Source organism: Silene latifolia, chromosome 4, assembly GCF_048544455.1.
Source record: "Silene latifolia isolate original U9 population chromosome 4, ASM4854445v1, whole genome shotgun sequence".
Taxonomy (NCBI): domain Eukaryota; kingdom Viridiplantae; phylum Streptophyta; class Magnoliopsida; order Caryophyllales; family Caryophyllaceae; genus Silene; species Silene latifolia.
Genome location: NC_133529.1, coordinates 52,466,174 through 52,479,874, shown reverse-complemented (window position 1 = coordinate 52,479,874; position 13,701 = coordinate 52,466,174). Strand labels below are relative to the sequence as shown.

Sequence of the window (13,701 nt, the reverse complement as noted above, 5' to 3'; positions counted from 1 at the left end):
CCAAAGAAGAATGGCAAGTGGAGGGTCTGCGTCGATTTCACGGATTTAAACAAAGCTTGCCCAAAGGATCCATTCCCTCTACCACACATAGACGCCATGGTAGATGCTCTGCGGGCACGAGATGCGACATTCCTGGATGCCTGGAGCGGATATAACTGGATAAAGATGCACCCTGACCAAGAAAAGACAAATATTCGGATCCGAGAGAGGTATCTATTGTTATAACGTCGTGCCTTTTGATCGAAAAATGCAAGGATCTACTTATCGGAGGTTTGGTGAACATGATGTTTAAAGAACAAATAGGCCAAACTATGGAAGTATATATAGACGATATGGTCGTCAAATCAAGCAGCTTCACAAAGACCACCACACTGCGAAACTTTCAATACCCTCGGAAATATCAAATGAAGTCGAATCCTATGAAGTGCACCTTCGGAGTATCCGGTGGAAAATTCCTAGGGTACATGGTGACCCGAGGGGGATAGAGGCCAAAGACCGAAAATATAAGAGCAATTTCAAGCACTGGAATCACCGCAGAAACCAAAAAGACGTCCGCCGACACCGAAGAGTGGCGGCCTTAAAATGTATCTCTCGGATCTCCAGATCTTCTGAGATGCAGGCTATTCTATGATATACTCAGAAAAGCCAAAAGATTCGAATGGACGGATGACCACGAAAGCATTTCAGAGTCAAGCGTTATCTCAAAGACCCCACCTCTCTGCCGAAACCGAGCTGGGAACCACTTTTCCGTATCTATCGCCACGTACAGTGATCAAGTGCGGTCTTAGTACGAGAGCAGAAGGATCACAAAGATCCTGCATACTACATCGCGAAGTCTCCCCCCTCAGAGACTGCACACATCACTAGAAAAACTTGTCCTTGCACTAGTTAATGATCCTATAAACTGCGTCCCTACTTCAAGTCTCATACCATTTCTGTGATAACTAATTATCCTCTTAAAACTATCATGAGAAAACCAATTGTCGGACGAATGGCTAAATGGTTCGTGCATTTGAGCGGGCGATTTGAAGTTTGAACCCCAGTCGGCCATAAAGTCTCGGGCTCGCGGTCTTTGTGTCTCACTTACGCCCCGACTCCGCACTCCGGCCGAACAGACATCCCTGAATCTGGGAAGAAGACAAAGGAGAACAAGTATGGGAGTTACATGTGGACGGAGCCTCAAACGCCAAAGGAGCAGGTAGGAAATGGTCCTCAAATCACCCTGTGAGACCTCATAGTCCAGTGCCGTGACGATGAATTCAAAGCCACAAACAACGAAGCAGAATATAGGCACTAATCTGGTCCGAAGGCGCTCGATCCGAAAATCGACACCTTCGGGTTTGCAAAGATTCTAAGCTTATAGTTAACCATGTAAATGACTCGCTATGAAGCCAGGGACCCCGTGATGGTGGCATATTTAGATGTAGCAAAGAGCTGGAAAGTCAAGTTTGTCACATTCAACATCAAGCAAATCCTCGGGAGCAGAATGCGAGCGAGACGACTAGCCACCTTTGGGGGCAACCTCAAGACAGAACTATCTCCACGATACCAATTGTCCACGTGCTGAGCCAAACACTAAAATCTCAGAAGCGTAAAAAGTGTGCACACCCAGTGAAGAAAGTACCCGCATCGGAGGAAACCCTACCTAGATCGGTCGAGAATGGCGTCCTACCAGCAGATAAAAAGGAGGTAAGGGGCTTTAAAATGAAAGCATCCAGATTCCTACTAATCGATAATGTTCTTTTTCAGAAATCCCACGCCGACCCTACCCGTGGTGCCTTGATCGGAAGAGTCTCAGTTTGCTTTGCATGCTATCCACAAGTGGAGAATGTGAAACCATGCGGGCAGAGAGCACCAACAAGACACACGAGGTGGATGGATACCGCCCACAATGCGCAAAGATGCCATGGAATTCGCAAAAAGATGCGACGCTTGCCAGAGACACGCCCATGTTAGCCACCGGCCAAACAGAGCTCTCGCACTGAAAGTTATCTCACCATGGCCTTTCATGAAATAGGGGATGGATATCGTGGGACCACTACCCGTAGCACCAGAAACAAAGTCTACATGCTCGCCATGACGGATTACTTTTCCAAATGGATAGAAGCAGAATCATTCTCCCAGGTTACGTAAAAACCTGGTGATATCTTTCATTAAACGTAATATCATATATACGTTTGGCATTCCATCTGAAATTATATGTGATAATGGGTCCCAATTCATTGGAAATAAGACGGAAGCTTTTTGTGCTTGGTGGAATATCTCGTTGCGAAATCTACTCCCAGAACCCCAGGTCAACTGACAAGTCGAATCCAAAGAATAAGATTATCATTGAAAACTTGAAAAGAAACTAGAGGAGATTGGGGGCAAAATGGGCAAGAGCTACCTGCTCCTCCGGGTCACGTAACCACACCAAAGGTTGCAACGGGCAAACCCCCTTTAGCCTGGTGTTTTGAGCAGAGGCGCTCATCCCATCTGAAGTCGTGGTCCCAACCCATGATATGGATGCATCACGTAAGATAGAACTGTGGAAATGGCAAGCACTGGACACGATGATGAACTGTAACTGGGGCCGCATCGATGGCTTCTTCTGAGACTGGCTAAAAGCTACAACAAGAACGTAAGTAAGAACTTCGCGGGTAGGAGATCTGGTCCAGGAGAGTCTTCCGAATACCAAGAACTGAAGGTGAAAATTCGCCTACAATTGGGAGGGACCATACCAAGAGAAGCACATTTGAAATGAGTTCACCACCATGACTATGGAGGGGCAAATGGTTCCCAGATCCTGGAATATCACCCACTTGAAAAAATATTTTACTTAAGTCACAAAGATGGTCAACAACCGGGTACCAGCCACTAGATACAAATCCAACCCAGGTTCTAGATATTGCCTTGCATATTTTCCTCGCTCAATATTTTTCTGCCTCCGAGTATCTTTATATCTCCAAATCTTTTTCTCGGCCCTAAAGACATTTTCTTTGCTTCTAAACTATCTTTCTATTTTTAAATATTTTCCTCGGGTCCTGGATATCTCCGATTCTCGAATATTTTCCTGCTCCAAAACGTTATCTTTGAATTCAACATTATCAGTTCTAATAGCCTTTTCGTATTTTAATTCTAACAAATTTTAAGTGTAAAGCCACCTTGGATAAATTAAATTTTTTTCAAGTAAGCCAAGAAAATAAAAATGCAACTAATCAGCGTATCCCAGATATAAGTTACAGGTATATGGTGTCCGTATACACGCACAACCGACAACTGCCTCCCGCTGGCGTAATAGCACCCCGCAAGCCCCGGCTCCTCCTGGACGAGCGGGCATACTAGACCCTTAGCCAAAGAACCTAACAAAATGGCCAACAAACGGCGCATGCACAAATCAAAGCACTAAACGTACGACACAAAGAGATAAATCAAAGCAGTAAAAATACTTAAGTCGCCGCAAAAAAAAGTACGTCCGCATCGTAACTGCACTCCAAATACATAAACTGCTCAAAACAAGATGTTGGCGCCTAGGGCCAAAAACCAACTAAACCGGCAAAGCCCTTTCAGTGCAAAGGAAAACTAATCTATGTCAATATGCTCCATGTACGTAAAATGTCGCCTTGCATCGTGAGCAGGAGAATTCACCTCTTCCTCAAGACTGGTCATCGCCAGAGCGCACTCCAGCCCACCAAGCCAAACCTAACATATCCGGGGATTCGCATCGTCCTAAAGGTAAAGGCTGAGCCTCCCTTCAGCCTAAATCCCGGACCGAATGCTCCTTCGGAACGCCTTTATACAAAATCTTTCGCTTTCCCGGAGCAAAGATAGAAAGAGCATCCACTAGAGTCCTTTCAACTCGCACATCAAGCCTTCTCCCCTTGAATCTGGGGCAAGACGAGCCTCTGCGTCGAAGCACGTTCCACCTGCAGATACGCCCGCCTCAAGCGCCAAAAGACGTTGCTTATTTTCTCTTTAGCATCGCCTCCTTCTCAAAAAGATCATGACTTTCTTCTCAGCACACTGTAAACCGCCTTCTGTAGAAGAGATGACATCGTCTGCAACTCGTTCCGAGTGGCCTCCTCCAAAGAAACTCGGGACTTGTTTAGACGCCTGGGTCTTCGCCTATCCTCATTGGCCTCTTTTCGCTGTCCTGAGTTTCGCATTTTCTCGCTACCAGAGAGGCACCTTCTCCCGTATTCTGTAGGCCTCCCGAAAGGACTGGTACACCAACTGTCAAAAAAAAAAAAAAAAAAAAGGTATATAGTAATGACAATGATCAATTTTAAGAGAACGCCGTGAGTACGATCCACCAAGTCGGAGGCGAGATTGCTATCGGTAGCGGTTTGAGCCGGTTTGAAGCATAAAACCATTAAGTCGAAGCTACTGCACTTAGCCTACCAAAATTGTCCGAAGTGTAAAACAACCCCGGAGCAGATTTGGAAAGGATAGCCGGAGGCGAGCGACTTTTGTGGCGAAGCAGCCCGAGCATGTGGAATAGCTCGAGCTGTGGATGGTTTCGAGACGTTGGAATCGCACTGGGACGCATAGTTGGCGGGCAGATCAGCTTTGAAACCGGAGCATCTCCGTGCGGATAACCCGGCTACCCAGGTGGCGGAGCTCATGCGGCTGAGGTGTGGCTTCAATAAAGAGATCGCTCATGTCTTGCGGTTCGTTAGCCAGACCTCCTCTTCGACGAGGTCCGAACTGAGAAGCGGTGAATTTCCTTTTCTCAACAGCTCAAAAGCGACTGTGAATCGCTCTTCACTCTCCGAGCCAAAACATCTTGCGGTGAAATTCTAGATTTCTTAACTCCGAAGAAAAAATTAAGTCGAATCAGGATATATTAAAAGTCCTAAAACGAACCCAAGTCAAAAGGGAAGAACAACGACTAGTCGACATTGAGTCTTTTTCTTCAGCAATTTATTTCTTCACCACGGTTATAATCTGAACCAGTTGAAAAGGTCCTATTTTCTCGGAGGTGGACTCAATAGCTTGGAAAGAGATGCGGTTTGTCATTGGGACAAAGGCAAGGGGCACAAACTGCACAAAAACCAAGTAAGGAAATATGAGCATCAAAGAAAAATACACAGAATAAGGTACGCAAGTACCGCTCGTTGATCGCTGACATCGCATAAAATGTAATCCACGGAAAGGAGAAGAGTGTCACCACAAAAATAAAGCGGAAAATTCATCATTGCCATCCCGCTTTTCACGGGAAGATAGCACTGAAGTCCACAAGTTTGTCCCAGAAACACAGTTGCAATTGCAGTTGGAGTTGTGAATGTGCATTGGCAGCAATCTAAGATGGCTATAGCAGCAGCTGCTACTATATCTTCCTCAACAACTCTGATTCCTACACTTACTTTCCAACACAATCGTCTTTCTATCTCCAACCATCCTCGTATTATTCCTCACCGCCCTCCATGTCCATTCCCCCTCAAACTAAAAGTATCGGCTTCCGTGTCGTCGCCACCGTCTCCGATTATACAAAATACCCCTGATGATCTCGTCTCTTCTATTCTTTCCAAGGTCTAAACACTCTCTCTTTTCTTCTTCTTCTTCTTTAAAGTAATATATGTAGTTGGCAATTGGCATTATGGTATACAACCATTCATTCACTTTGGTACCGGCAGCCTATTAATAGAATAAGTTAAAACTAGCTTCAAATGACCGGGACGGAGGGAGTATTTCATTGGGAATAAATAAACGAGTAGTTAATTTGAAAATCTCCTCTCATGTCATGTAGGTAATTCAAACTGATCGAGGTGTTCAACTAAGTAGAGATGAGCATAAAGCAGTTGGTGAAATAGCAACACAACTTGAAAATTATTGTGTTGATGCTCCTGTCAAGTGCCCTCTCATTTTCGGAGGTATAATTGTTTTTACCTCTTCTAACTTCAATATTGCTTTGATTTTTATGCATGTTTTTCTCTACGACTTCCTTAAATGAAATGAGAGATTTGTATAGTTTATCATGGGTTGCTTTGTACTGGTATTTAATCACAAAATCTATTTTCGTTCTTGGTTGAAACTTGAAAGTTTTGAACACGGTTTACATAAAATGAGACATTTGTATATATGTTTTGTTAAGAGAAAAGCACCGTGATCATGGTTTATCAAATTAGAATCGGTGAGCTAAGCTATGTTGGATACTCGACACTCGGACTAGGGTAAGGCAATTATATAGGAGTACTTGATTTAAGGCCAAAAATGTGAGTCCTCACAAAGTACTTGCGTGCGACAGTTGGATGCGCACACCCGTGTTGGTTAGTTTTACACTTGTAACCGATTCTGCTGAACATAGTTAGTCAGTTGTTCAAATTAGAATCAAAACAACCCATTGCGCTGTTTTGTGAACTTGAAGAAGCTTTATGCACACCATTTGCCAACTGACAATTACTGGGAAGTGACTAAGTTACTCTAGCAATATTTCTTATTTTGCAGAGTGGGATGTGGTATACTGTTCAAACCCAACCTCTCCTGGAGGTGGCTACCGGAGTGCGATTGGCCGTCTCATATTTAACACAAAGGAAATGATTCAGGCTGTGGAAGCTCCAGATATTATAAGGAACAAGGTATCCTTTTCTGCATTTGGGTTCCTTGATGGAGAGGTGTCTTTGAAAGGTAAGCCCCAAGCATCGAATTCTGTCTGTCATTTGTTCCTAATTTCTTGATGTTATTATTGTTGGCCAAGACTCTCAAGCCCCCATCTTTATGAGCTTTGACTCCGTACCTGCTATAAATCGGAAAAGTTTCTGTGGGTCTGCACTGTTTTACAAAGTTTTGAACTATAATTGAGTGTTAAAGGCGCCTTGTTTTAGAAAGTTTTGATGAGTTCGTGTGATAAATACAGTGACTCTATAAGGTTCTTAATTGATTCTTAGGTGAAACATTAGGTTTTGATGAATTTTCACTCAAGAAAGAAAGTTGTACTGGCTGCTCTTCTTTTTATTGTGAAGTGGCAGTCATTCAATGCAGTCTTGACACAGTTTTCATTCTGGGTCATTTGGAAATAGCCTCCTTGTGTTACCAACACCAAGGGTAAGGCTGCGTACATCCACATCCGACACTCCCTTACTCTGCAAATTGCGGGAGCTTTTAAGGCATTGGAGGTAATGTTGTTTTAGACAGGAAGTTAAGTTGTTCCTGATACTCTCGACGTTTCTGTAGGGAAATTGATAGCTTTAGATGAGAGATGGATTCAAGTGATTTTTGAGGCACCTCAGCTAAAGGTTGGTGGACTAGACTTTCAGTATGGCGGCCAGAGTGAAGTCAAGTTGCAGATTACATACATTGATGAGAAAATCCGATTAGGAGTCGGTTCTCGAGGTTCATTGTTTGTCTTCCTCAGACGTAAATGAGTACGCACTGATATAACAATGCCTGTACCCCAGACGGATTAGCCTCATTGCCATTAGTGCATATATCATCAATATTTGGTAGCTTTGTACAAGAACAGGATTTTATGTATTTTCTGTTAATCAGTTTGAATTTGAAGACTACTTATGGACCCGGACAAACTTCCAACATTTAGAATTATATATACTTCGGAATGTAATTAAAATTTGCCAATCGCATTAGTAGTCGATTTTGTTGTGATAATACGGAGTAAAATTTAACAAATTGGATATCAGAAGTTGGCAATCACAAAAAGGACAATGAATTGAAAAATCAATCACGCGGACTAGCCGGTCTAGAAAATGTACATAAAGAACTTGTAAATAATTACATTTATTTTTTCAACATTTTATTCATGAAATTTTAGTTATTTACTCACGATTGATTGGTTTCTCCCATTCTTTTCTTACCCAGATCGATGAACTGAGCCATTTCTATTTTTGGCCAATATTTGTAGCTTTTGGCCCAAATTTAATTTAACCGAACAGAAAGCCTGTGTACTTGGGTACATTTTGCCCAATTTTTTTTTTTTTTTTTTTTTTTTTGGTACATAAGAGGGCAGTGCCCAAAACTAAGGAACTAAGCGAGGGGTAGTGACACCCATAATGTCTTCGCGTAAAATAGATCGAAGATCGTCAGGGGGATAATCGATATGAATAATAGAAGTAGATGACAGAACTCCTTGGTTCGCTAGCCAGTCACTTGCTTTGTTGGGTTCTCGGAAAACGTGTAGAAGCTTGACCTCCCACCCGGGTTCACGAATTAGTTCTTTGCTCCGATGGACAAGATGACGGAGGCTATTGCTGAGCAACTGATCTCCCAACACCATATTAACACAAGTAACATTATCCATATGGACGATGAGTTTATCAATATGAAGTTCTTTAGCTCTTTCGAGACCAGCGACTAAAGCAAGCACCTCGGCTCGCATCGACGTGCAAACCCCACCTGAGAACATATAGGCTGAAATAAAGTTACTTGTTTCATCTCTAAACACCCCTCCGCACCCCGCTGGACCCGGGTTTCCCTTGGACGCTCCATCGGTATTTAGTAGACACCACCCATGTGGAGGTGGATGCCACCGTATAAAGATTTCGCTTCTAATCGATCCGGGCTTAGGTACAAACAAAGAGAATTTATCAAAAGCATTCTTTGAGGCTTCAAATTGCTGACGGAGAAGATCAATAGGATGAGTTGGGTTTTCATTAGGTCGACCAAACGCAATATTATTCCTCCACCTCCAAATCCACCAACACGTAATCGCAAATTTCATAGACCAATCTTGCAAATCCACGATCAACTTATTAGTGGCATTTAGCGAAATCCAATCCGAAAAAGATGAAGAATAAAAAGCAGCAGACGAGTTGGGGATGCCAAGCGAAGACCAAATTTCGCGTGAGATTGGGCAATAGCGTAGTACATGGTCCATGGTCTCCTCGTGAGCTTGACATCGTGGGCAGCTAGGATCATTCGAAAGGTTACGCCTGACTCGATTAACATTGCACATAGCTCGACCATGTGCCGCTAACCAAATAAAGAATTTAATTCTTTGTTGGACCGGGAGCCTCCAAATGACATGCCACTGTACTTGATTGGTTTCCGGAAAAGGCTCGAGAGCTTTGATAATATTCATAGTGGATTTAATAGAAAATTTACCGTGAGAAGTACCGTTCCAATAGAGAGAATCGACTAAATTAGGGTCTGATGATAGGGAATATGAGGCAATCTTTAAAAGGCATTCGCGTGGCAGGAAATTTGCGAAAACATCCCATTTCCACCCGTGTTCTTCATCCCACATATCACTGACTGTCGCTCCTAGTAGATTATCTGGGATTGGCATCACAGCTGAGTCGGATAAGGTTCCCGCTTCGACCCAAGAATGATCCCAGAAAAGAGTTCTTTGACCGTTTCCTACAGCTGAAGTAGTTCCTTTGACGATATTGCTAGCTTGCGATGAGATACCCGCCCACAAATTAGACATATTCGCTTTGGAGCTAAACATATCGACGTCGCATCATCCATTGCAATATTTTGCTCGAAGAACACGGGCCCAGAGGCTTTGAGGTTCCGCTAAGACTCTCCAACCCAATTTTGTTAAGAATGCCGCATTAGCTTGACGGGAGGAATTAAAACCGAGACCCCCAGCTTACTTAGGCCGTTGAATGGTCTCCCAAGAGATGAGATGAACCTTTTTCTTATTTTCATCCCCTCCCCAAAGGAATCTTCTCGTCTTTCTATCCAAAGAGTCACACGTTGTCCTCGGAATCTTCGCCGTTTGCATACTATAATTAGCCATAGAGGATAGAGTCGATTGAACCAAAGTGGCTCGTCCAGCTAAAGACAAATGTTTGGTACTCCATCCTGCTAATCTTCGATCAAACCGTTCCATAATACTAGCAAAAGTATTCCTCGTGACCCGGCCATTAATCGTTGGCATACCTAGATATGTCCCTAAGTCCTCTGTTGTTTCGATCCCCAACCTGCTAGAAACCGCCTGTTGGACCTTCATCCGAGTGTTAGAAGAGAAGAAAACTCGAGACTTAGAACGGCTTACTTTTTCGCCTGATGCGCCACAAAAAATGTCCAAAACTCGAGTGATAATAGTTGCTTGATCAACAGTAGCCTCCGCGAAAAGTACCATATCGTCTGCAAAAAACAAGTTGGAAATACGAGGGCCATTCACACAGACCGAGATAGGCTGCCAATTATTATCTCGAACTTCGGCATCAATTAATTGCTGCAATTTCTCGAGGCACATGACAAATAGATAAGAGGATAAAGGATCTCCTTGACGAACACCTCTTGACGGTTTGAACATCTCAGTCGGTTCCCCATTCCAAAGGATTTGCATCTTCGATGACGTAACACATTCCATAATAACGTCTACTAAATAAGCCGGAATGCACATATCATTTAGAGTATCCCGAATGAAGTCCCAACACAATCGGTCGTAAGCTTTTTCGAGGTCAATTTTAATCGCCATAAACCCTTTATTGCCTTTCTTTTTTCTCATGGTATGAATGACCTCTTGAAAGACCACGATATTATCGGAAATTTGTCGACCCGGAACGAAACCACTTTGGGTTTCCGAAATCGAAAGTAGGTAGCACATGCTTAATTCTATTAGCCAAGACTTTGCTAACAATTTTATAGGACACATTGCAAAGGCTAATAGGTCGAAATTGAGTAATATATTCGGGACCTGTTACCTTGGGGATAAGAACAATGTGAGTATTATTGAAATTGTCAGGGAAACCCTTCCCGTGAAGGGCCTTGATGATCGTCGTTGCACAAACTGATTGGCGTACCACCTCCCAATTCTTTTGGTAAAAGAGGGCTTGGAATCCATCGGGTCCGGGTGCTTTGAGTGCTCCCATATTATGAATGACGCCCTCAATCTCTGCCTCAGTATATGGGCGTGTGAGCCACCTTAAATCCTCGTTGCTAAGCTCGGGGAAGAGGTCGTAAGAGATCTCTGCATTCACGTCATAGTCCCCATCTTGCGTATAAAGTTTCTTATAAAACTCGACCACGTGTGAAATAAGAGCATTCTTCTCCTCTACCCAGACGCCATCATTATTTTTCAACGAATTAATGCGATTCCGCCAGCGTCGAACAAGGGTGCTAACGTGAAAGTAAGAAGTATTTCTGTCCCCATCTCTAATGAAGTCAACCCGTGATTTTTGGTACCAAAGAATTTCCTCGCGTTCGAGTACTTCATCCAATTCTTTGCGAAGCTTTGCCTCTAACACAATAGTCCCTTTATCTCTCGTGATGGCTAATTTTTTTTGACATCCATTAATTCTTGCCCAAAGCTCTCGTTTTTTCCTAAAAATGTTGCCAAAGACTTGTTCATTCCAGGTTTGAAGCTTCGTTGAAAGTGAGCCTAATTGTGCGGTTAAATCACCTTCAGGCTGCCAATTATCGACTACAAAATCAGTAAAGTTTTCATGTGTGAGCCACGCAGCTTGAAAGCGGAATGGTTTTTGTACAGAGCTAAGAGGTGCGAAGCCGTTAGGAGATATTAATTAAGGGCAATGATCAGATTGAATTGCCGGGAGGTGTTTAACACTCGCATCGCTAAATAATAAACTCCATTCGCTATTACATAATGCACGATCCAATCTTGCACTCTGTCTCGTTTCAACACTATTACCTCGTGACCATGTATGAGCAGCTCCAGAGAATTCTAATTCGATTAATTCGCAGTCCTCAATCCAATTATTGAACATATCACAGCGGCGGGCCATATTAGCATCCCCTCCATGTCTCTCAGTAAGATTACGAGTCTCATTAAAATCTCCGGCAACCATCCAAGGATGGTTATTACGTCTCGCAAAGTCAGCTAATTCCGTCCATAATTCTCTCCTATCTTGCGGGTTCGGACTGGCATAGACGGCCGTGAAGAACCAGGGGACACCACTATTTCTCGAAATTTCCATAGTAATATATTGAGGGTGTTTGGTAATTGGTGTGATGCTAACAAGGTCTGACTTCCAGTACACCCAAATACCTCCTCGAAAACCAACGGCATCAACTCTAGCGTGACTATCATAGCCAACAATTCTTTGCACCTTTTCTGCGTGATCACCTCCCATATGGGTTTCGATGAGTGCAAAAACGGTAGGTTTATAGGTGCGAATAATCTCCTTCAAAACAGCAAGTTTAGGTTTACTTGAAGAACCTTGAAAGTTCCATACCATACACGTAATGTGAGGTAGGTTTGGGGTCAAATTTGGTATTCGATCCGTCATTAAATAAGGCACGGAGGGTAATTGCGAAACATACGCTCGACTAACAAGAGATAAGATCTCGTTAACATTCCATGGAATCGACATTTCGATCCACAGACTCGTTGGATTTTCCTGGACTAGTTCGAACGTCAGATTCATCAACGGAGATTCCCGTGCCATCACCCCCATAAAGGGTACGTCCATCCCCTCCCAGGTCGTGAACATAAACCGACGATAGGGAGGTATCATGAGAACCTGTGTTAGGTCTGCCCAATTTATTGAACTATAAAAAAAACCTTATAAGACCTTTATAATACGGAGTTGTTTATTAGGGCACTAGTAATAGATGATGCCACATAAGTTAATATACAAACTCATTTACCTACAAACCTTTTCTACTAATAACAAATAAACCTTTTCAAGGTTCATATCATTACCCACTAAATTCCTTCATACTAATTTGTAACCCTCTCATACATATGTTGTCAGAATCCCGATTCGATCCTACGATTCTACGATTTTACGATCTAAAAATGCTTGACCGATCCCGGATCTTACGATTCTATCATGGTTGTAGAATCTTACGATCCTAGTCATCTGAAAATTTCTAGAGGTAGAATCATAATACGATCCTACGATCTTACGATCCTACGATCCGATTTCATAGTAAAAAAAATTAATATATATTTTTATATAATGACATCGTAAAACCCAAATTTCGGATAAGTTGTAGAAACATGTTCATATAATAATATTAAAATCATTAATTATCAATATTTTATGGATAAATATTAATAAAAAAGTATTTTGATCTTCAATGATATGTTTTTACCAAATAAAACACTATAATTGGTGAGTTTGTAGAATCTTACGATTCTACGATCCGATTCGATCCTACCCTCCCCATCGATCCAAAGTAGAATCCCGATCCTGACAAACCTCATGATGAACCTCTATTGCTAATGTCCTTAGACATCGCCATTTGTTTACCAAAATATGAATGCAAAAATAATTTTCTTACTATTTTATAAGGTATTAATTTGTTTCATAAAATCATTTTGTATTATAACGCAATGGAAACTTATCCAAACAACACAAAATCTCATTTGTGACATCCATATCCATCGCAAACTTGCTACAAGTCAAGTACTATTCATGTGGGTAGATAAAGTAAAACGGAGTGCCGCCACAGGTTAAATACTACTCCCTCCCATCCAAACCAAAGGTTACATTTGACTTTATTACGCATGCCGAGGTGCGTTTTGCAACGTGAATATCTTTAGTTACACATTATTAAAAATTATAAAAACTTGATATTCTTATAGAATTCATGACGATGAATCAAACAAGATCTCGCATGACTATGTTTTCTCTTATACTCCGTACATTACTAATAATACCAAAGATTATCTACAATTATGAATAGTGCCAAAAAGTCAAATATAACATTTGGTTTGGATGGGAGGGAGTATTTATGTAGGTAGATTTGTCTTATCTACTCACATGAGTAGTACTTGAGCCGTCAAAAGTTTGTAACGGATATGTCTGTCACAACTCACAAGGGAGGCTTGCTATCCAAACACTTGTA

At 42.3% G+C, this 13,701-nt stretch overlaps 2 protein-coding genes across 2 annotated transcripts; one reads left to right on the top strand and one right to left on the bottom strand.

Annotated features, from left to right (window-relative positions):
- Nucleotides 1-5,195: 5,195 nt before the first annotated feature.
- On the top strand, nt 5,196-7,581 carry LOC141653489 (putative plastid-lipid-associated protein 8, chloroplastic). Its single transcript, XM_074461271.1, has 4 exons — nt 5,196-5,511; nt 5,729-5,852; nt 6,427-6,606; nt 7,153-7,581. The coding sequence occupies exons 1-4, from the start codon at nt 5,287-5,289 to the stop codon at nt 7,341-7,343; spliced, it is 720 nt and encodes a 239-aa protein (XP_074317372.1). The 5' UTR covers nt 5,196-5,286; the 3' UTR covers nt 7,344-7,581.
- Nucleotides 7,582-10,424: 2,843 nt separating this feature from the next.
- LOC141651506 (uncharacterized) lies at nt 10,425-12,083 on the bottom strand. Its single transcript, XM_074459214.1, has 2 exons — nt 11,537-12,083; nt 10,425-11,308 (listed from the first exon to the last, which is right to left on the bottom strand). Exons 1-2 carry the CDS (start codon nt 12,081-12,083, stop codon nt 10,425-10,427), a joined length of 1,431 nt encoding a protein of 476 aa, XP_074315315.1.
- Nucleotides 12,084-13,701: the final 1,618 nt, after the last annotated feature.